This window comes from Oncorhynchus masou, chromosome 5, assembly GCF_036934945.1.
Source record: "Oncorhynchus masou masou isolate Uvic2021 chromosome 5, UVic_Omas_1.1, whole genome shotgun sequence".
Classification (NCBI taxonomy): Eukaryota; Metazoa; Chordata; class Actinopteri; order Salmoniformes; family Salmonidae; genus Oncorhynchus; species Oncorhynchus masou.
The window spans coordinates 86,077,542-86,101,527 of record NC_088216.1 but is presented as its reverse complement, the minus strand read 5'-3'; the positions used below and the strand labels follow the sequence as shown (position 1 = coordinate 86,101,527).

Here is a 23,986-nt window from a genome sequence, read left to right as displayed (position 1 = left end):
TCAGAGAACCACCTCAACCTCCACAGTAACATTTATTAAGCTTCCTCAACATCAGAGAACCATCTCGACCTCCACAGTAACATTTATTAAGCTTCCTCAACATCAGAGAACCACCTCAACCTCCACAGTAACATTTATTAAGCTTCCTCAACATCAGAGAACCATCTCGACCTCCACAGTAACATTTATTAAGCTTCCTCAACATCAGAGAACCGTCTCGACCTCCACAGTAACATTTATTAAGCTTCCTCAACATCAGAGAACCGTCTCGACCTACACAGTAACATTTATTAAGCTTCCTCAACATCAGAGAACCACCTCAACCTCCACAGTAACATTTATTAAGCTTCCTCAACATCAGAGAACCATCTCGACCTCCACAGTAACATTTATTAAGCTTCCTCAACATCAGAGAACCGTCTCGACCTACACAGTAACATTTATTAAGCTTCCTCAACATCAGAGAACCACCTCGACCTCCACAGTAACATTTATTAAGCCTCCTCAACATCAGAGAACCGTCTCGACCTCCACAGTAACATTTATTAAGCCTCCTCAACATCAGAGAACCGCCCCCTCCCCCAGAAGAGAAAACTGTGAGGGGAATGGATGCCTTATGGAGGACAAGAGGATCAAGTCAAAGGGGCAACTGATCTTTTGAGATCACACAGCAGTGGGTTGATATCTGTAAAATAGTAGCTGTGTCGTGTGTTGACAGCTGGATTTTTATCATGTGGACTTTCATCAAGTGTTGAGTCAACTCTTCACCAACCACCTGTGGATCCATCAGAGCCAACAACAAACAAACAAAGAGAGAGAGAGAGTTGACAAGTCAAGAGTTTCTGTCGGAAAGGTGAATGGACAGATTCTTTAAGTGTTACCGTTTTACAACGACCGTCACAAACAATAAAACCCGTTGACAGTACACCTCAATAAAGCTTTTATGGTATTTTAGGAAAAAGAAAGGCGGATTGAGTCTCTCTCTCTCTCTGTCTCTCTCTCTCTCTCTCTCTCTGGGATCCGTCAAAGGCAACAAACGACAGATGACAAGTCAGTAAGAGAGAGTGGAACACAGCCTCTCTCCATCCTTCCACCTTCTCACCTCAATACTGCGTCCCAGGTCTATGTAGGTGCATTGTGGGTGGTAGGCCCCGGTGCCACAGACGTACACATGAGTCTTATTGAAGGGCTGGAGGAGACGCACGTAGTTGGCACAGTCAGTCTGAAACAATACACAATATTAGGATTTACACTCACTGTAAAGATGACAAACATATGCATATACATTACAGCCATAGTTAACAGAGTTAAAACATGATCATTCTAAAACCTGTACTGGTTCTTCAACCCACCAACCTCATTAACACTTTGCTATCTTTCCAAAGAATTGGCCTTAAAGGCCAATTATTTATGAAGAAATCAACTAAGAACATATTGAACATTGTCAGAGTGGAAACACCTCTGGTTGTAGGTTGAATCATGGCCTAAAATATAACACAGCATCATCTGGCCTAAAATATAACACAGCATCATGGCCTAAAATATAACACAGCATCATGGCCTAAAATATAACACAGCATCATCTGGCCTAAAATATAACACAGCATCATGGCCTAAAATATAACACAGCATCATGGCCTAAAATATAACACCGCATCATATGGCCTAAAATATAACACAGCATCATGGCCTAAAATATAACACAGCATCATGGCCTAAAATATAACACAGCATCATGGGCCTAAAATATAACACAGCATCATGGGCCTAAAATATAACACAGCATCATGGGCCTAAAATATAACACAGCATCACCTGGCCTAAAATATAACACAGCATCATCTGGCCTAAAATATAACACAGCATCATCTGGCCTAAAATGTAACACAGCATCATCTGGCCTAAAATATAACACAGCATCATCATGGCCTAAAATATAACACAGCATCATGGTGTAAAATATAACACAGCATCATGGCCTAAAATATAACGGCGCATCATGGCCTAAAATATAACACAGCATCATGGCCTAAAATATAACGGAGCATCATGGCCTAAAATATAACACAGCATCATGGCCTAAAATATAACACAGCATCATGGCCTAAAATATAGCACAGCATCATGGCCTAAAATATAACACAGCATCATCTGGCCTAAAATATAACACAGCATCGTGGCCTAAAATATAACGTAGCATCATGGCCTAAAATATAACACAGCATCATCTGGCCTAAAATATAACACAGCATCATCTGGCCTAAAATATAACACAGCATCATGGCCTAAAATATAATGGAGCATCATGACCTAAAATATAACGCAGCATCATCTGGACTAGAATGGTCCAAACACATCAAGACAGTCGTGAAGAGGGCACGACAAAGCCTATTCCCCCTCAGGAAACTAAAAGATTTGGCATGGGTCCCCAGATCCTCAAAAAGTTCTACAGCTGCACCATCGAGAGCATCCTGACGGGTTGCATCACTGCCTGGTACGGCAACTGCTCGGCTTCCGACCGCAAGGCACGACAGAGGGTAGTGCGTACGGCCCAGTACATCACTGGGGCAAAGCTCCCTGCCATCCAGGACCTCTACACCAGGCGGTGTCAGAGAAAGGCCCTAAAAATTGTAAAAGACCCCAGCCACCCCAGCCTATAGACTGTTCTCTCTACTACCGCATGGCAAGCGGTACCGGAGTGCCAAGTCTAGGACCAAAAGGCTTCTCAACAGTTTTTATCCCCAAGCTAAAATATAACAGAAGACTCCTGAACAGGTAATCAAATGGTTACCCGGACTATTTGCGTTGTGTACCCCCTCCCCCACCCCTCTTTTTACACTGCTGCTACTCTCTGTTCATCATATATGCATTGTCACTTTAACCATATCTACATGTACATACTACCTCAATCAGCCTGACTAACCGGTGCCTGTATGTAGCCTCGCTACTCTTATTTTCAAATGTCTTTTAACTGTTGTTTTATTTCTTTACTTACCCACACACACACACACACACACACACACACACACACACACACACACACACACACACACACACACTCTATTGGTTAGAGCCTGTAAGTAAGCATTTCACTGTTGTATTCGGAGAACGTGACAAATAAACTTGGATTTGATGTGTACACAACAACAGTTCAACATTCACCTTCTGCTACCATTTCTGTCAAGCCGTCTACAGCCTACAGTTTGACTCGTACGTTCTGTAAATCCAACGTATGGCACCACACCCAGGACGCACTGCAACTGCCTCCGCAACGCAATGCCGCAAGGGGCAAACTCAGCGTTTCATTTTGGAAATTAATGTACTCCTGGGGTGTCCCCAAAAATGCAAACGACGCTGTAATTAGGGTCGTTAATGCAAATGAGATGCCAGTCAGGTCGTATTTTTATTTATTTATTTATTTCACCTTTATGTAACCAGGTAGGCAAGTTGAGAACACCTGTATTTAACCAGGTAGGCTAGTTGAGAAGTCCTTTATTTAACCAGGTAGGCTAGTTGAGAACACCTGTATTTAACCAGGGAGGCAAGTTGAGAACACCTTTATGTAACCAGGTAGGCAAGTTGAGAACACCTGTATTTAACCAGGTAGGCTAGTTGAGAACACCTTTATTTAACCAGGTAGGCTAGTTGAGAAGTCCTTTATTTAACCAGGTAGGCTAGTTGAGAACACCTGTATTTAACCAGGTAGGCAAGTTGAGAACACCTTTATGTAACCAGGTAGGCAAGTTGAGAACACCTTTATTTAACCAGGTAGGCTAGTTGAGAACACCTGTATTTAACCAGGTAGGCTAGTTGAGAACACCTGTATTTAACTAGGTAGGCTAGTTGAGAACACCTGTATTTAACCAGGTAGGCTAGTTGAGAACACCTGTATTTAACCAGGTAGGCTAGTTGAGAACACCTATATTTAACCAGGTAGGCTAGTTGAGAACACCTTTATTTAACCAGGTAGGCTAGTTGAGAACACCTGTATTTAACTAGGTAGGCTAGTTGAGAACACCTGTATTTAACCAGGTAGGCTAGTTGAGAACACCTGTATTTAACCAGGTAGGCTAGTTGAGAACACCTTTATTTAACCAGGTAGGCTAGTTGAGAAGTCCTTTATTTAACCAGGTAGGCTAGTTGAGAACACCTGTATTTAACCAGGTAGGCAAGTTGAGAACACCTTTATGTAACCAGGTAGGCAAGTTGAGAACACCTGTATTTAACCAGGTAGGCTAGTTGAGAACACCTTTATTTAACCAGGTAGGCTAGTTGAGAAGTCCTTTATTTAACCAGGTAGGCTAGTTGAGAACACCTGTATTTAACCAGGTAGGCAAGTTGAGAACACCTTTATGTAACCAGGTAGGCAAGTTGAGAACACCTGTATTTAACCAGGTAGGCTAGTTGAGAACACCTTTATTTAACCAGGTAGGCAAGTTGAGAACACCTGTATTTAACCAGGTAGGCTAGTTGAGAACACCTGTATTTAACCAGGTAGGCTAGTTGAGAACACCTTTATTTAACCAGGGAGGCTAGTTGAGAACACCTTTATTTAACCAGGGAGGCTAGTTGAGAACACCTGTATTTAACCAGGTAGGCTAGTTGAGAACACCTGTATTTAACCAGGTAGGCTAGTTGAGAACACCTTTATTTAACCAGGGAGGCTAGTTGAGAACACCTTTATTGAACCAGGTAGGCTAGTTGAGAACACCTGTATTTAACCAGGTAGGCAAATTGAGAACAAGTTCTCATTTACAATTGCGACCTGGCCAAGATAAAGCAAAGCAGTTCGACACATACAACGACACAGAGTAACACATGGAGTAAAACAAACATACAGTCAATAATACAGTATCAACAAGTCTATATACGATGTGAGCAAATGAGGTGAGATAAGGGAGGTAAAGGCAAAAAAAGGACATGGTGGCAAAATAAATACAATATAGCAAGTAAAACACTGGAATGGTAGATTTGCAATGGAAGAATGTGGACAGTAGAAATAAAAATAATGGGGTGCAAAGGAGCAAAATAAATACATAAAATAAATAAATACAGTAGGGAAAGAGGTAGTTGTTTGGGCTAAATTATAATGGGCTATGTACAGGTGCAGTAATCTGTGAGCTGCTCTGACAGTTGGTGCATAAAGCTAGTGAGGGAGATAAGTGTTTCCAGTTTCAGAGATTTTTGTAGTTCGTTCCAGTCATTGGCAGCAGAGAACTGGAAGGAGAGGTGGCCAAAGAAAGAATTGGTTTTGGGGGTGACTAGAGAGATATACCTGCTGGAGCGTGTGCTACAGGTGGGAGATGCTATGGTGACCAGCGAGCTGAGATAAGGGGGGACTTTACCTAGCAGGGTCTTGTAGATGACATGGAGCCAGTGGGTTTGGCAACGAGTATGAAGCAAGGGCCAGCCAACGAGAGCGTACAGGTCGCAATGGTGGTTAGTATATGGGGCTTTGGTGACAAAACGGATTGCACTATGATAGACTGCATCCAATTTGTTGAGTAGGGTATTGGAGGCTATTTTGTAAATGACATCGCCACAGTCGAGGATTGGTAGGATGGTCAGTTTTACAAGGGTATGTTTGGCAGCATGAGTGAAGGATGCTTTGTTGCGAAATAGGAAGCCGATTCTAGATTTAACTTTGGATTGGAGATGTTTGATATGGGTCTGGAAGGAGAGTTTACAGTCTAACCAGACACCTAAGTATACACGGAGTCGTTGACAACCCACCCGTCTCCCAAGAGTCTCATAAACCTAAAAACAAATCCACAAATAGAACAAAAAACAAAGTAGACTTTTCTCAAACTTTAGGCCTTTTGTTTCAATGACACACTATGAGTGTGCTTGGCCTTGTCCAAAATGACACACTATGAGTGTGCTTGGCCTTGTCCAAAATGACACACTATAAGTGTGCTTGGCCTTGTCCAAAATGACACACTATGAGTGTGCTTGGCCTTGTCCAAAATGACACACTATGAGTGTGCTTGGCCTTGTCCAAAATGACACACTATGAGTGCGCTTGGCCTTGTCCAAAATGACACACTATGAGTGTGCTAGGCCTTGTCCAAAATGACACACTATGAGTGTGCTTGGCCTTGTCCAAAATGACACACTATGAGTGTGCTTGGCCTTGTCCAAAATGACACACTATGAGTGTGCTTGGCCTTGTCCAAAATGACACACTATGAGTGTGCTTGGCCTTGTCCAAAATGACACACTATGAGTGTGCTTGGCCTTGTCCAAAATGACACACTATGAGTGTGCTTGGCCTTGTCCAAAATGACACACTATGAGTGTGCTTGGCCTTGTCCAAAATGACACACTATGAGTGTGCTTGGCCTTGTCCAAAATGACACACTATGAGTGTGCTTGGCCTTGTCCAAAATGACACACTATAAGTGTGCTTGGCCTTGTCCAAAATGACACACTATAAGTGTGCTTGGCCTTGTCCAAAATGACACACTATGAGTGTGCTTGGCCTTGTCCAAAATGACACACTATGAGTGTGCTTGGCCTTGTCCAAAATGACACACTATGAGTGTGCTTGGCCTTGTCCAAAATGACACACTGAGTGTGCTTGGCCTTGTCCAAAATGACACACTATGAGTGTGCTTGGCCTTGTCCAAAATGACACACTGAGTGTGCTTGGCCTTGTCCAAAATGACACACTATGAGTGTGCTTGGCCTTGTCCAAAATGACACACTATGAGTGTGCCTGTGTTCTCCATTCTAGAGGATTACTAAATAAGGAATACGGCCTCTGATCACTGAAACAGGGAAAACACATCACGTTGTTCATGCATGGATGAGTCCCAAATGGTTCCCTTTTAATACCGCCCTACGGGGGGGGGCTTTAAAAAAAAAGGTGCTCTGGCTTTGAAAGCTGTTGTTGCTTACCGAAAGGTTCTTTCCTGCCAGACTGCAGTGCTCAACGTGTTCTGTCGCAGCTGGCCAGTAGATCTAAAAGAGGGAGGGAGGTTTTTTTGACTTGGCTTAGAGATGGATGTCATCATTTTAGGAAATTCCTTCTGCTTTTGGTTGGGAGATAAAAAAAAACAACACAGTTAATTAAGGAGGATTTTATTTTTTAAAGGGTGAAAGAGACCTTGTAAGGTACTGACCAGGTAGACAGTAAGGTACTGACCAGGTAGGTAGTAAGGTACTGACCAGGTAGGTAGTAAGGTAATGTACAGGTAGGTAGTAAGGTAATGTACAGGTAGGTAGTAAGGTACTGACCAGGTAGGTAGTAAGGTACTGACCAGGTAGGTAGTAAGGTACTGACCAGGTAGGTAGTAAGGTAATGTACAGGTAGGTAGTAAGGTACTGACCAGGTAGGTAGTAAGGTACTGACCAGGTAGACAGTAAGGTAATGTACAGGTAGGTAGTAAGGTACTGACCAGGTAGGTAGTAAGGTACTGACCAGGTAGGTAGTAAGGTAATGTACAGGTAGGTAGTAAGGTAATGTACAGGTAGGTAGTAAGGTACTGACCAGGTAGACAGTAAGGTAATATACAGGTAGGTAGTAAGGTAATGTACAGGTAGGTAGTAAGGTACTGACCAGGTAGGTAGTAAGGTACTGACCAGGTAGGTAGTAAGGTACTGACCAGGTAGGTAGTAAGGTACTGACCAGGTAGACAGTAAGGTAATGTACAGGTAGGTAGTAAGGTACTGACCAGGTAGGTAGTAAGGTACTGACCAGGTAGGTAGTAAGGTACTGACCAGGTAGGTAGTAAGGTACTGACCAGGTAGGTAGTAAGGTAATGTACAGGTAGGTAGTAAGGTACTGACCAGGTAGGTAGTAAGGTACTGACCAGGTAGGTAGTAAGGTAATGTACAGGTAGGTAGTAAGGTACTGACCAGGTAGGTAGTAAGGTACTGACCAGGTAGGTAGTAAGGTACTGACCAGGTAGGTAGTAAGGTACTGACCAGGTAGACAGTAAGGTAATGTACAGGTAGGTAGTAAGGTACTGACCAGGTAGGTAGTAAGGTACTGACCAGGTAGGTAGTAAGGTACTGACCAGGTAGGTAGTAAGGTACTGACCAGGTAGGTAGTAAGGTACTGACCAGGTAGGTAGTAAGGTAATGTACAGGTAGGTAGTAAGGTACTGACCAGGTAGGTAGTAAGGTACTGACCAGGTAGGTAGTAAGGTACTGACCAGGTAGGTAGTAAGGTAATGTACAGGTAGGTAGTAAGGTACTGACCAGGTAGACAGTAAGGTACTGACCAGGTAGGTAGTAAGGTAATGTACAGGTAGGTAGTAAGGTACTGACCAGGTAGGTAGTAAGGTACTGACCAGGTAGGTAGTAAGGTACTGACCAGGTAGGTAGTAAGGTACTGACCAGGTAGGTAGTAAGGTAATGTACAGGTAGGTAGTAAGGTACTGACCAGGTAGGTAGTAAGGTACTGACCAGGTAGACAGTAAGGTAATGTACAGGTAGGTAGTAAGGTAATGTACAGGTAGGTAGTAAGGTACTGACCAGGTAGACAGTAAGGTACTGACCAGGTAGGTAGTAAGGTAATGTACAGGTAGGTAGTAAGGTACTGACCAGGTAGGTAGTAAGGTACTGACCAGGTAGACAGTAAGGTACTGACCAGGTAGACAGTAAGTTAATGTATAGGTAGGTAGTAAGGTACTGACCAGGTAGGTAGTAAGGTACTGACCAGGTAGGTAGTAAGGTAATGTACAGGTAGGTAGTAAGGTACTGACCAGGTAGGTAGTAAGGTACTGACCAGGTAGACAGTAAGGTAATGTACAGGTAGGTAGTAAGGTACTGACCAGGTAGGTAGTAAGGTACTGACCAGGTAGGTAGTAAGGTACTGACCAGGTAGGTAGTAAGGTACTGACCAGGTAGACAGTAAGGTAATGTACAGGTAGGTAGTAAGGTACTGACCAGGTAGGTAGTAAGGTACTGACCAGGTAGGTAGTAAGGTACTGACCAGGTAGGTAGTAAGGTAATGTACAGGTAGGTAGTAAGGTACTGACCGTGCGTGTAGGAAGATCCAGACTGTTAGAGTGCAGCAGGTAGACGTGGTCTCTTCCTCCCACCAGCAGCCAGCCACGGTCCTCATCCAGCAGCAGGGCCTGGTAACCCCCACTCACACCTCTGTCCCAGAACACACTGGAACTGTTCCTCCAATGCAACTCTGAGAGAGAGAGAGAGAGAGAGAGAGAGAGAGAGAGAGAGAGAGAGAGAGAGAGAGAGAGAGAGAGAGAGAGAGAGATGAACCTGGATAAGAGCCCCATAGACAAGCTGATCCTGGGGCTCTGTTCACAAACAGACCCCACAGATCATTGTCTAATCAGTCGAATCAATGTCTAATCAGTCTAATTAATGTCTAATCATTTGAATAAATGTCTAATCAATGTCTAATCAGTCTAATCAATGTCTAATCAGTCTAATCAATGTCTAATCAATGTCCAATCAGTCTCATCAATGTCTAATCAGTCTCATCAATGTCTAATCAGTCTCATCAAAGTCCAATCAGTCTAATCAATGTCTAATCAGTCTAATCAATGTCCAATCAGTCTAATCAATGTCTAATCAGTATAATCAATGTCCAATCAGTCTACTCAATGTCCAATCAGTCTAATCAATGTCCAATCAGTCTAATCAATGTCCAATCAGTCTAATCAATGTCCAATCAGTCTAATCAATGTCTAATCCGTCTAATCAATGTCTAATCCGTCTAATCAATGTCCAATCCGTCTAATCAATGTCCAATCAGTCTAATCAATGTCCAATCAGTCTAATCAATGTCTAATCAGTCTAATCAATGTCTAATCAGTCACATCAATGTCTAATCAGTCACATCAATGTCTAATCAGTCACATCAATGTCTAATCAGTCTAATCAATGTCTAATCAGTCTAATCAATGTCTAATCAGTCACATCAATGTCTAATCAGTCACATCAATGTCTAATCAGTCACATCAATGTCTAATCAGTCACATCAATGTCTAATCAGTCACATCAATGTCTAATCAGTCACATCAATGTCTAATCAGTCTAATCAATGTCTAATCAGTTGTCTTCCTCGAATGAAGGGGATGATGATGCAATCTTTGCAAGAGGGAGGGAACCTGATTTCAATGGCCCTTAACTCGGAGCTCAGACACTTCATGCAAAACAATATATATATTTCTTTAAAAAAATATATAAGAAATTGAAATTCCATACATTTTGAAGGATACAAATTCAAATGTATTACAACAATCTATACATCCTTCTTAAAAACTGTAACACAAAACATCACAAACAAACACTTAATGCAGGATAAACAGAGTTATCCCAGAGTTAGCCTGCCCAGCAGCAGGTTAGTTCTGAAGGATTTGTTGCCATAGAAATGTACCTGAGCTACTTTCGTGGTGCCAGTTATCCCAAGTTGAACTCAGAGTTGACCAAAGTTACCTCGCAAACTCCCCAAACCACTTACCCTCCTGAGCCAACTCTACACCCTGTCTACCTGTGTCCTCCGTCCCCTGACTGTCCCCTCTCCCCTCTTCCCCCTACCAGAGAAAACTCCCCCAAAATCCTATAAAGTGGATGGATACAGTACTATAACCCTAAACTATGTCAATGTGGGATCATTAAAAGGGAGGAAGCGAATGCAGAGATGATGTATGCAAAGTAAGCAACTTTAGTTAATTATACTTAGCCAGCACAAAGACCAAACATTTTGTCTACAGACAAGAGTCTAGAGACGGGAGTCTAGAGGCAGGAGACAAGAGTCTAGAGACGGGAGTCTAGAGGCAGGAGACAAGAGTCTAGAGGCAGGAGACAAGAGTCTAGAGACAGGAGACAAGAGTCTAGAGACAGGAGACAAGAGTCTAGAGACGGAGTCTAGAGGCAGGAGACAAGAGTCTAGAGACGGGAGTCTAGAGGCAGGAGACAAGAGTCTAGAGACGGGAGTCTAGAGGCAGGAGACAAGAGTCTAGAGACAGGAGACAAGAGTCTAGAGACAGGAGACAAGAGTCTAGAGACAGGAGACAAGAGTCTAGAGACAGGAGTCTAGAGACAGGAGACAAGAGTCTAGAGACAGGAGACAAGAGTCTAGAGACAGGAGTCTAGAGACAGGAGACAAGAGTCTAGAGACAGGAGTCTAGAGTCTAGAGACAGGAGACAAGAGTCTAGAGACAGGAGACAAGAGTCTAGAGACAGGAGTCTAGAGACAGGAGACAAGAGTCTAGAGACAGGAGACAAGAGTCTAGAGACAGGAGACAAGAGTCTAGAGACAGGAGACAAGAGTCTAGAGACAGGAGACAAGAGTCTAGAGACAGGAGTCTAGAGACAGGAGACAAGAGTCTAGAGACAGGAGACAGGAGTCTAGAGACAGGAGACAGGAGTCTAGAGACAGGAGACAGGAGTCTAGAGACAGGAGACAAGAGTCTAGAGGCAGGAGACAAGAGTCTAGAGGCAGGAGACAGAGTCTAGAGACAGGAGACAAGAGTCTAGAGACAGGAGACAAGAGTCTAGAGACAGGAGTCTAGAGACAGGAGACAAGAGTCTAGAGACAGGAGTCTAGAGACAGGAGTCTAAAGACAGGAGTCTAGAGACAGGAGACAAGAGTCTAGAGACAAGAGTCTAGAGATAGGAGACAAGAGTCTAGAGACAGGAGACAAGAGTCTAGAGACAGGAGTCTAGAGACAGGAGACAAGAGTCTAGAGACAGGAGACAAGAGTCTAGAGACAGGAGACAAGAGTCTAGAGACAGGAGTCTAGAGACAGGAGTCTCGAGGCAGGAGACAAGAGTCTAGAGACAGGAGACAAGAGTCTAGAGACAGGAGACAAGAGTCTAGAGACAGGAGACAAGAGTCTAGAGACAGGAGACAAGAGTCTAGAGACAGGAGACAAGAGACAAGAGTCTAGAGACAGGAGTCTAGAGACAGGAGTCGAGAGATAGGAGACAAGAGTCTAGAGACAGGAGTCGAGAGATAGGAGACAGGAGTCTAGAGATAGGAGACAAGAGTCTAAAGACAGGAGACAAGAGTCTAGAGACAGGAGTCTCGAGGCAGGAGACAAGAGTCTAGAGACAGGAGACAGGAGTCTAGAGACAGGAGACAAGAGTCTAGAGACAGGAGACAAGAGTCTAGAGACAGGAGTCTAGAGACAGGAGACAAGAGTCTAGAGACAGGAGTCTAGAGACAGGAGACAAGAGTCTAGAGACAGGAGACAAGAGTCTAGAGACAGGAGTCTAGAGACAGGAGACAAGAGTCTAGAGACAGGAGACAAGAGTCTAGAGACAGGAGTCTAGAGACAGGAGACAAGAGTCTAGAGACAGGAGACAAGAGTCTAGAGACAGGAGACAAGAGTCTAGAGACAGGAGACAAGAGTCTAGAGACAGGAGTCTAGAGACAGGAGACAAGAGTCTAGAGATAGGAGACAAGAGTCTAGAGACAGGAGACAAGAGTCTAGAGACAGGAGACAAGAGTCTAGAGACAGGAGACAAGAGTCTAGAGACAGGAGACAAGAGTCTAGAGACAGGAGACAAGAGTCTAGAGATAGGAGACAAGAGTCTAGAGACAGGAGTCTAGAGATAGGAGACAAGAGTCTAGAGACAGGAGTCTAGAGTCTAGAGACAGGAGTCTAGAGACAGGAGACAAGAGTCTAGAGACAGGAGACAAGAGTCTAGAGACAGGAGACAAGAGTCTAGAGACAGGAGACAAGAGTCTAGAGACAGGAGTCTAGAGACAGGAGACAAGAGTCTAGAGACAGGAGACAAGAGTCTAGAGACAGGAGTCTAGAGACAGGAGACAAGAGTCTAGAGACAGGAGTCTAGAGACAGGAGACAAGAGTCTAGAGACAAGAGTCTAGAGATAGGAGACAAGAGTCTAGAGACAGGAGTCTAGAGACAGGAGACAAGAGTCTAGAGACAGGAGACAAGAGTCTAGAGACAGGAGACAAGAGTCTAGAGACAGGAGTCTAGAGACAGGAGACAAGAGTCTAGAGACAGGAGTCTCGAGGCAGGAGACAAGAGTCTAGAGACAGGAGACAAGAGTCTAGAGACAGGAGACAAGAGTCTAGAGACAGGAGACAAGAGTCTAGAGACAGGAGACAAGAGTCTAGAGACAGGAGACAAGAGACAAGAGTCTAGAGACAGGAGTCTAGAGACAGGAGTCGAGAGATAGGAGACAAGAGTCTAGAGACAGGAGTCGAGAGATAGGAGACAGGAGTCTAGAGACAGGAGACAAGAGTCTAGAGACAGGAGACAAGAGTCTAGAGACAGGAGTCTAGAGACAGGAGACAAGAGTCTAGAGACAGGAGACAAGAGTCTAGAGACAGGAGACAAGAGTCTAGAGACAGGAGTCTAGAGACAGGAGACAAGAGTCTAGAGACAGGAGACAAGAGTCTAGAGACAGGAGACAAGAGTCTAGAGACAGGAGACAAGAGTCTAGAGACATAGTCTAGAGACAGGAGACAAGAGTCTAGAGACAGGAGACAAGAGTCTAGAGACAGGAGACAAGAGTCTAGAGACAGGAGACAAGAGTCTAGAGACAGGAGACAAGAGTCTAGAGATAGGAGACAAGAGTCTAGAGACAGGAGTCTAGAGATAGGAGACAAGAGTCTAGAGACAGGAGTCTAGAGTCTAGAGACAGGAGTCTAGAGACAGGAGACAAGAGTCTAGAGACAGGAGACAAGAGTCTAGAGACAGGAGACAAGAGTCTAGAGACAGGAGACAAGAGTCTAGAGACAGGAGTCTAGAGACAGGAGACAAGAGTCTAGAGACAGGAGACAAGAGTCTAGAGACAGGAGTCTAGAGACAGGAGACAAGAGTCTAGAGACAGGAGTCTAGAGACAGGAGACAAGAGTCTAGAGACAAGAGTCTAGAGATAGGAGACAAGAGTCTAGAGACAGGAGTCTAGAGACAGGAGACAAGAGTCTAGAGACAGGAGACAAGAGTCTAGAGACAGGAGACAAGAGTCTAGAGACAGGAGTCTAGAGACAGGAGACAAGAGTCTAGAGACAGGAGTCTCGAGGCAGGAGACAAGAGTCTAGAGACAGGAGACAGAGTCTAGAGACAGGAGACAAGAGTCTAGAGACAGGAGACAAGAGTCTAGAGACAGGAGACAAGAGTCTAGAGACAGGAGACAAGAGACAAGAGTCTAGAGACAGGAGTCTAGAGACAGGAGTCGAGAGATAGGAGACAAGAGTCTAGAGACAGGAGTCGAGATAGGAGACAGGAGTCTAGAGACAGGAGACAAGAGTCTAGAGACAGGAGACAAGAGTCTAGAGACAGGAGTCTAGAGACAGGAGACAAGAGTCTAGAGACAGGAGACAAGAGTCTAGAGACAGGAGACAAGAGTCTAGAGACAGGAGTCTAGAGACAGGAGACAAGAGTCTAGAGACAGGAGACAAGAGTCTAGAGACAGGAGACAAGAGTCTAGAGACAGGAGACAAGAGTCTAGAGACAGGAGTCTAGAGACAGGAGACAAGAGTCTAGAGATAGGAGACAAGAGTCTAGAGACAGGAGACAAGAGTCTAGAGACAGGAGACAAGAGACAAGAGTCTAGAGACAGAGTCTAGAGACAGGAGTCGAGAGATAGGAGACAAGAGTCTAGAGACAGGAGTCGAGAGATAGGAGACAGGAGTCTAGAGACAGGAGACAAGAGTCTAGAGACAGGAGTCTAGAGACAGGAGTCTAGAGACAGGAGACAAGAGTCTAGAGACAGGAGTCTAGAGATAGGAGACAAGAGTCTAGAGACAGGAGACAAGAGTCTAGAGACAGGAGTCTAGAGACAGGAGACAAGAGTCTAGAGACAGGAGACAAGAGTCTAGAGACAGGAGACAAGAGTCTAGAGACAGGAGTCTAGAGACAGGAGACAAGAGTCTAGAGACAGGAGTCTCGAGGCAGGAGACAAGAGTCTAGAGACAGGAGACAAGAGTCTAGAGACAGGAGACAAGAGTCTAGAGACAGGAGACAAGAGTCTAGAGACAGGAGACAAGAGACAAGAGTCTAGAGACAGGAGTCTAGAGACAGGAGACAAGAGTCTAGAGACAAGAGTCTAGAGATAGGAGACAAGAGTCTAGAGACAGGAGTCTAGAGACAGGAGACAAGTCTAGAGACAGGAGACAAGAGTCTAGAGACAGGAGACAGAGTCTAGAGACAGGAGTCTAGAGACAGGAGACAAGAGTCTAGAGACAGGAGTCTCGAGGCAGGAGACAAGAGTCTAGAGACAGGAGACAAGAGTCTAGAGACAGGAGACAAGAGTCTAGAGACAGGAGACAAGAGTCTAGAGACAGGAGACAAGAGTCTAGAGACAGGAGACAAGAGACAAGAGTCTAGAGACAGGAGTCTAGAGACAGGAGTCGAGAGATAGGAGACAAGAGTCTAGAGACAGGAGTCGAGAGATAGGAGACAGGAGTCTAGAGACAGGAGACAAGAGTCTAGAGACAGGAGACAAGAGTCTAGAGACAGGAGTCTAGAGACAGGAGACAAGAGTCTAGAGACAGGAGACAAGAGTCTAGAGACAGGAGTCTAGAGACAGGAGACAAGAGTCTAGAGACAGGAGACAAGAGTCTAGAGACAGGAGACAAGAGTCTAGAGACAGGAGACAAGAGTCTAGAGACAGGAGTCTAGAGACAGGAGACAAGAGTCTAGAGATAGGAGACAAGAGTCTAGAGACAGGAGACAAGAGTCTAGAGACAGGAGACAAGAGACAAGAGTCTAGAGACAGGAGTCTAGTGACAGGAGTCGAGAGATAGGAGACAGAGTCTAGAGACAGGAGTCGAGAGATAGGAGACAGGAGTCTAGAGACAGGAGACAAGAGTCTAGAGACAGGAGTCTAGAGACAGGAGTCTAGAGACAGGAGACAAGAGTCTAGAGACAGGAGTCTAGAGATAGGAGACAAGAGTCTAGAGACAGGAGACAAGAGTCTAGAGACAGGAGTCTAGAGACAGGAGACAAGAGTCTAGAGACAGGAGACAAGAGTCTAGAGACAGGAGACAAGAGTCTAGAGACAGGAGACAAGAGACAAGAGTCTAGAGACAGGAGTCTAGAGACAGGAGTCGAGAGATAAGAGACAAGAGTCTAGAGACAGGAGTCGAGAGATAGGAGACAGGAGTCTAGAGATAGGAGACAAGAGTCTAAAGACAGGAGACAAGAGTCTAGAGACAGGAGTCTCGAGGCAGGAGACAAGAGTCTAGAGACAGGAGACAGGAGTCTAGAGACAGGAGACAAGAGTCTAGAGACAGGAGACAAGAGTCTAGAGACAGGAGTCTAGAGACAGGAGACAAGAGTCTAGAGACAGGAGTCTAGAGACAGGAGACAAGAGTCTAGAGACAGGAGACAAGAGTCTAGAGACAGGAGTCTAGAGACAGGAGACAAGAGTCTAGAGACAGGAGACAAGAGTCTAGAGACAGGAGTCTAGAGACAGGAGACAAGAGTCTAGAGACAGGAGACAAGAGTCTAGAGACAGGAGACAAGAGTCTAGAGACAGGAGACAAGAGTCTAGAGACAGGAGTCTAGAGACAGGAGACAAGAGTCTAGAGATAGGAGACAAGAGTCTAGAGACAGGAGACAAGAGTCTAGAGACAGGAGACAAGAGTCTAGAGACAGGAGACAGAGTCTAGAGACAGGAGACAAGAGTCTAGAGACAGGAGACAAGAGTCTAGAGATAGGAGACAAGAGTCTAGAGACAGGAGTCTAGAGACAGGAGACAAGAGTCTAGAGACAGGAGACAAGAGTCTAGAGACAGGAGACAAGAGTCTAGAGATAGGAGACAAGAGTCTAGAGACAGGAGTCTAGAGACAGGAGACAAGAGTCTAGAGACAGGAGACAAGAGTCTAGAGACAGGAGACAAGAGTCTAGAGACAGGAGTCTAGAGACAGGAGACAAGAGTCTAGAGACAGGAGACAAGAGTCTAGAGACAGGAGTCTAGAGACAGGAGACAAGAGTCTAGAGACAGGAGTCTAGAGACAGGAGACAAGAGTCTAGAGACAAGAGTCTAGAGATAGGAGACAAGAGTCTAGAGACAGGAGTCTAGAGACAGGAGACAAGAGTCTAGAGACAGGAGACAAGAGTCTAGAGACAGGAGTCTAGAGACAGGAGACAAGAGTCTAGAGACAGGAGTCTCGAGGCAGGAGACAAGAGTCTAGAGACAGGAGACAAGAGTCTAGAGACAGGAGACAAGAGTCTAGAGACAGGAGACAAGAGTCTAGAGACAGGAGACAAGAGTCTAGAGACAGGAGACAAGAGACAAGAGTCTAGAGACAGGAGTCTAGAGACAGGAGTCGAGAGATAGGAGACAAGAGTCTAGAGACAGGAGACAAGAGTCTAGAGACAGGAGTCTAGAGACAGGAGACAAGAGTCTAGAGACAGGAGTCTAGAGACAGGAGTCTAAAGACAGGAGTCTAGAGACAGGAGACAAGAGTCTAGAGACAAGAGTCTAGAGACAGGAGACAAGAGTCTAGAGACAGGAGACAAGAGTCTAGAGACAGGAGTCTAGAGACAGGAGACAAGAGTCTAGAGACAGGAGTCTAGAGACAGGAGACAGAGTCTAGAGACAAGAGTCTAGAGATGGGAGACAAGAGTCTAGAGACAGGAGTCTAGAGACAGGAGACAAGAGTCTAGAGACAGGAGACAAGAGTCTAGAGACAGGAGTCTAGAGACAGGAGACAAGAGTCTAGAGACAGGAGTCTCGAGGCAGGAGACAAGAGTCTAGAGACAGGAGACAAGAGTCTAGAGACAGGAGACAAGAGTCTAGAGACAGGAGACAAGAGTCTAGAGACAGGAGACAAGAGTCTAGAGACAGGAGACAAGAGACAAGAGTCTAGAGACAGGAGTCTAGAGACAGGAGTCGAGAGATAGGAGACAAGAGTCTAGAGACAGGAGACAAGAGTCTAGAGACAGGAGTCTAGAGACAGGAGACAAGAGTCTAGAGACAGGAGTCTAGAGACAGGAGACAAGAGTCTAGAGACAGGAGTCTAGAGACAGGAGTCTAAAGACAGGAGTCTAGAGACAGGAGACAAGAGTCTAGAGACAAGAGTCTAGAGATAGGAGACAAGAGTCTAGAGACAGGAGACAAGAGTCTAGAGACAGGAGTCTAGAGACAGAGTCTAGAGACAGGAGTCTAGAGACAGGAGTCTAGAGACAGGAGACAAGAGTCTAGAGACAGGAGACAAGAGTCTAGAGACAGGAGACAAGAGTCTAGAGACAGGAGACAAGAGTCTAGAGACAGGAGACAAGAGTCTAGAGACAGGAGACAAGAGACAAGAGTCTAGAGACAGGAGTCTAGAGACAGGAGTCGAGAGATAGGAGACAAGAGTCTAGAGACAGGAGACAAGAGTCTAGAGACAGGAGTCTAGAGACAGGAGACAAGAGTCTAGAGACAGGAGTCTAGAGACAGGAGACAAGAGTCTAGAGACAGGAGTCTAGAGACAGGAGTCTAAAGACAGGAGTCTAGAGACAGGAGACAAGAGTCTAGAGACAAGAGTCTAGAGATAGGAGACAAGAGTCTAGAGACAGGAGACAAGAGTCTAGAGACAGGAGACAAGAGTCTAGAGACAGGAGACAAGAGTCTAGAGACAGGAGACAAGAGTCTAGAGACAGGAGTCTAGAGACAGGAGACAAGAGTCTAGAGACAGGAGTCTCGAGGCAGGAGACAAGAGTCTAGAGACAGGAGACAAGAGTCTAGAGACAGGAGACAAGAGTCTAGAGACAGGAGACAAGAGTCTAGAGACAGGAGACAAGAGTCTAGAGACAGGAGACAAGAGACAAGAGTCTAGAGACAGGAGTCTAGAGACAGGAGTCGAGAGATAGGAGACAAGAGTCTAGAGACAGGAGTCGAGAGATAGGAGACAGGAGTCTAGAGATAGGAGACAAGAGTCTAAAGACCGGAGACAAGAGTCTAGAGACAGGAGTCTCGAGGCAGGAGACAAGAGTCTAGAGACAGGAGACAGGAGTCTAGAGACAGGAGACAAGAGTCTAGAGACAGGAGACAAGAGTCTAGAGACAGGAGACAAGAGTCTAGAGACAGGAGACAAGAGTCTAGAGACAGGAGTCTAGAGACAGGAGACAAGAGTCTAAAGACAGGAGACAAGAGTCTAGAGACAGGAGTCTAGAGACAGGAGTCTAGAGACAGGAGACAAGAGTCTAGAGACAGGAGACAAGAGTCTAGAGACAGCAGACAAGAGTCTAGAGACAGGAGTCTAGAGACAGGAGACAAGAGTCTAGAGATAGGAGACAAGAGTCTAGAGACAGGAGACAAGAGTCTAGAGACAAGAGACAAGAGTCTAGAGACAGGAGTCTAGAGACAGGAGTCGAGAGATAGGAGACAAGAGTCTAGAGACAGGAGACAAGAGTCTAGAGACAGGAGTCTAGAGACAGGAGACAAGAGTCTAGAGACAGGAGTCTAGAGACAGGAGACAAGAGTCTAGAGACAGGAGTCTAGAGACAGGAGTCTAAAGACAGGAGTCTAGAGACAGGAGACAAGAGTCTAGAGACAAGAGTCTAGAGATAGGAGACAAGAGTCTAGAGACAGGAGACAAGAGTCTAGAGACAGGAGTCTAGAGACAGGAGACAAGAGTCTAGAGACAGGAGACAAGAGTCTAGAGACAGGAGTCTAGAGACAGGAGACAAGAGTCTAGAGACAGGAGTCTCGAGGCAGGAGACAAGAGTCTAGAGACAGGAGACAAGAGTCTAGAGACAGGAGACAAGAGTCTAGAGACAGGAGACAAGAGTCTAGAGACAGGAGACAAGAGACAAGAGTCTAGAGACAGGAGTCTAGAGACAGGAGTCGAGAGATAGGAGACAAGAGTCTAGAGACAGGAGTCGAGAGATAGGAGACAGGAGTCTAGAGATAGGAGACAAGAGTCTAAAGACCGGAGACAAGAGTCTAGAGACAGGAGTCTCGAGGCAGGAGACAAGAGTCTAGAGACAGGAGACAGGAGTCTAGAGACAGGAGACAAGAGTCTAGAGACAGGAGACAAGAGTCTAGAGACAGGAGACAAGAGTCTAGAGACAGGAGACAGAGTCTAGAGACAGGAGTCTAGAGACAGGAGACAAGAGTCTAAAGACAGGAGACAAGAGTCTAGAGACAGGAGTCTAGAGACAGGAGTCTAGAGACAGGAGACAAGAGTCTAGAGACAGGAGACAAGAGTCTAGAGACAGGAGACAAGAGTCTAGAGACAGCAGACAAGAGTCTAGAGACAGGAGTCTAGAGACAGGAGACAAGAGTCTAGAGATAGGAGACAAGAGTCTAGAGACAGGAGACAAGAGTCTAGAGACAGGAGACAAGAGTCTAGAGACAGGAGACAAGAGTCTAGAGACAGGAGACAAGAGTCTAGAGACAGGAGTCTAGAGACAGGAGACAAGAGTCTAGAGACAGGAGTCTAGAGACAGGAGACAAGAGCCTAGAGACAAGAGTCTAGAGATAGGAGACAAGAGTCTAGAGACAGGAGACAAGAGTCTAGAGACAGGAGTCTAGAGACAGGAGACAAGAGTCTAGAGACAGGAGACAAGAGTCTAGAGACAGGAGACAAGAGTCTAGAGACAGGAGTCTAGAGACAGGAGTCTCGAGGCAGGAGACAAGAGTCTAGAGACAGGAGACAAGAGTCTAGAGACAGGAGACAAGAGTCTAGAGACAGGAGACAAGAGTCTAGAGACAGGAGACAAGAGTCTAGAGGCAGGAGACAAGAGTCTAGAGGCAGGAGACAAGAGTCTAGAGGCAGGGAGACAAGAGTCTAGAGACAGGAGACAAGAGTCTAGAGACAGGAGTCTAGAGACAGGAGACAAGAGTCTAGAGACAGGAGTCTAGAGACAGGAGTCGAGAGATAGGAGACAAGAGTCTAGAGACAGGAGACAAGAGTCTAGAGACAGGAGTCTAGAGACAGGAGACAAGAGTCTAGAGACAGGAGTCTAGAGACAGGAGACAAGAGTCTAGAGACAGGAGTCTAGAGACAGGAGTCTAAAGACAGAGTCTAGAGACAGGAGACAAGAGTCTAGAGACAAGAGTCTAGAGATAGGAGACAAGAGTCTAGAGACAGGAGACAAGAGTCTAGAGACAGGAGTCTAGAGACAGGAGACAAGAGTCTAGAGACAGGAGACAAGAGTCTAGAGACAGGAGACAAGAGTCTAGAGACAGGAGTCTAGAGACAGGAGACAAGAGTCTAGAGACAGGAGTCTCGAGGCAGGAGACAAGAGTCTAGAGACAGGAGACAAGAGTCTAGAGACAGGAGACAAGAGTCTAGAGACAGGAGACAAGAGTCTAGAGACAGGAGACAAGAGTCTAGAGACAGGAGTCTAGAGACAGGAGACAAGAGTCTAGAGATAGGAGACAAGAGTCTAGAGACAGGAGACAAGAGTCTAGAGACAGGAGACAAGAGTCTAGAGACAAGAGTCTAGAGACAGGAGACAAGAGTCTAGAGACAGGAGTCTAGAGACAGGAGACAAGAGTCTAGAGACAGGAGTCTAGAGACAGGAGACAAGAGTCTAGAGACAAGAGTCTAGAGATAGGAGACAAGAGTCTAGAGACAGGAGACAAGAGTCTAGAGACAGGAGTCTAGAGACAGGAGACAAGAGTCTAGAGACAGGAGACAAGAGTCTAGAGACAGGAGTCTAGAGACAGGAGTCTCGAGGCAGGAGACAAGAGTCTAGAGACAGGAGACAAGAGTCTAGAGACAGGAGACAAGAGTCTAGAGACAGGAGACAAGAGTCTAGAGACAGGAGACAAGAGTCTAGAGGCAGGAGACAAGAGTCTAGAGACAGGAGACAAGAGTCTAGAGACAGGAGACAAGAGTCTAGAGACAGGAGTCTAGAGACAGGAGTCTAGAGACAGGAGACAAGAGTCTAGAGACAGGAGTCTAGAGACAGGAGTCGAGAGATAGGAGACAAGAGTCTAGAGACAGGAGTCTAGAGACGGGAGACAAGAGTCTAGAGACAGGAGTCTAGAGACAGGAGTCTAGAGACAGGAGTCTAAAGACAGGAGTCTAGAGACAGGAGACAAGAGTCTAGAGACAAGAGTCTAGAGATAGGAGACAAGAGTCTAGAGACAGGAGACAAGAGTCTAGAGACAGGAGACAAGAGTCTAGAGACAGGAGACAAGAGTCTAGAGACAGGAGACAAGAGTCTAGAGACAGGAGACAAGAGTCTAGAGACAGGAGTCTAGAGACAGGAGACAAGAGTCTAGAGATAGGAGACAAGAGTCTAGAGACAGGAGACAAGAGTCTAGAGACAGGAGACAAGAGTCTAGAGACAGAGTCTAGAGACCGGAGACAAGAGTCTAGAGACAGGAGTCTAGAGACAGGAGTCGAGAGATAGGAGACAAGAGTCTAGAGACAGGAGACAAGAGTCTAGAGACAGGAGTCTAGAGACAGGAGACAAGAGTCTAGAGACAGGAGTCTAGAGACAGGAGACAAGAGTCTAGAGACAGGAGTCTAGAGACAGGAGTCTAAAGACAGGAGTCTAGAGACAGGAGACAAGAGTCTAGAGACAAGAGTCTAGAGATAGGAGACAAGAGTCTAGAGACAGGAGACAAGAGTCTAGAGACAGGAGTCTAGAGACAGGAGACAAGAGTCTAGAGACAGGAGACAAGAGTCTAGAGACAGGAGACAAGAGTCTAGAGACAGGAGTCTAGAGACAGGAGACAAGAGTCTAGAGACAGGAGTCTCGAGGCAGGAGACAAGAGTCTAGAGACAGGAGACAAGAGTCTAGAGACAGGAGACAAGAGTCTAGAGACAGGAGACAAGAGTCTAGAGACAGGAGACAAGAGTCTAGAGACAGGAGTCTAGAGACAGGAGACAAGAGTCTAGAGATAGGAGACAAGAGTCTAGAGACAGGAGACAAGAGTCTAGAGACAGGAGACAAGAGTCTAGAGACAGGAGACAAGAGTCTAGAGACAGGAGACAAGAGTCTAGAGACAGGAGTCTAGAGACAGGAGACAAGAGTCTAGAGACAAGAGTCTAGAGATAGGAGACAAGAGTCTAGAGACAGGAGACAAGAGTCTAGAGACAGGAGTCTAGAGACAGGAGACAAGAGTCTAGAGACAGGAGACAAGAGTCTAGAGACAGGAGTCTAGAGACAGGAGTCTCGAGGCAGGAGACAAGAGTCTAGAGACAGGAGACAAGAGTCTAGAGACAGGAGACAAGAGTCTAGAGACAGGAGACAAGAGTCTAGAGACAGGAGACAAGAGTCTAGAGGCAGGAGACAAGAGTCTAGAGACAGGAGACAAGAGTCTAGAGACAGGAGACAAGAGTCTAGAGACAGGAGTCTAGAGACAGGAGTCTAGAGACAGGAGACAAGAGTCTAGAGACAGGAGTCTAGAGACAGGGAGTCGAGAGATAGGAGACAAGAGTCTAGAGACAGGAGTCTAGAGACGGAGACAAGAGTCTAGAGACAGGAGTCTAGAGACAGGAGTCTAGAGACAGGAGTCTAAAGACAGGAGTCTAGAGACAGGAGACAAGAGTCTAGAGACAAGAGTCTAGAGATAGGAGACAAGAGTCTAGAGACAGGAGACAAGAGTCTAGAGACAGGAGACAAGAGTCTAGAGACAGGAGACAAGAGTCTAGAGACAGGAGACAAGAGTCTAGAGACAGGAGACAAAGAGTCTAGAGACAGGAGTCTAGAGACAGGAGACAAGAGTCTAGAGATAGGAGACAAGAGTCTAGAGACAGGAGACAAGAGTCTAGAGACAGGAGACAAGAGTCTAGAGACAGGAGACAAGAGTCTAGAGACAGGAGACAAGAGTCTAGAGACAGGAGACAAGAGTCTAGAGACAGGAGACAAGAGTCTAGAGATAGGAGACAAGAGTCTAGAGACAGGAGTCTAGAGATAGGAGACAAGAGTCTAGAGACAGGAGTCTAGAGTCTAGAGACAGGAGTCTAGAGACAGGAGACAAGAGTCTAGAGACAGGAGACAAGAGTCTAGAGACAGGAGACAAGAGTCTAGAGACAGGAGACAAGAGTCTAGAGACAGGAGTCTAGAGACAGGAGACAAGAGTCTAGAGACAGGAGACAAGAGTCTAGAGACAGGAGTCTAGAGACAGGAGACA

At 45.7% G+C, this 23,986-nt stretch overlaps 1 protein-coding gene and 1 long non-coding RNA gene across 2 annotated transcripts in view; one reads left to right on the top strand and one right to left on the bottom strand.

The window, feature by feature from the left end:
• Nucleotides 1–23,986, top strand: part of LOC135528130 (uncharacterized) — a 214,066-nt gene that overhangs the window by 80,940 nt on the left and 109,140 nt on the right. The window lies entirely within an intron of this gene.
• LOC135528125 (semaphorin-3D-like) overlaps nucleotides 1–23,986 on the bottom strand; it is a 97,804-nt gene that overhangs the window by 29,025 nt on the left and 44,793 nt on the right. The window contains exons 2-4 of the mRNA XM_064956966.1: nucleotides 8,988–9,148; nucleotides 6,901–6,963; nucleotides 1,103–1,222 (exon numbers count right to left, since the gene is read on the bottom strand). Of these exons, the coding sequence (XP_064813038.1) occupies nucleotides 1,103–1,222; nucleotides 6,901–6,963; nucleotides 8,988–9,148 (344 nt within the window). The remainder of the gene's footprint in view (nucleotides 1–1,102; nucleotides 1,223–6,900; nucleotides 6,964–8,987; nucleotides 9,149–23,986) is intronic.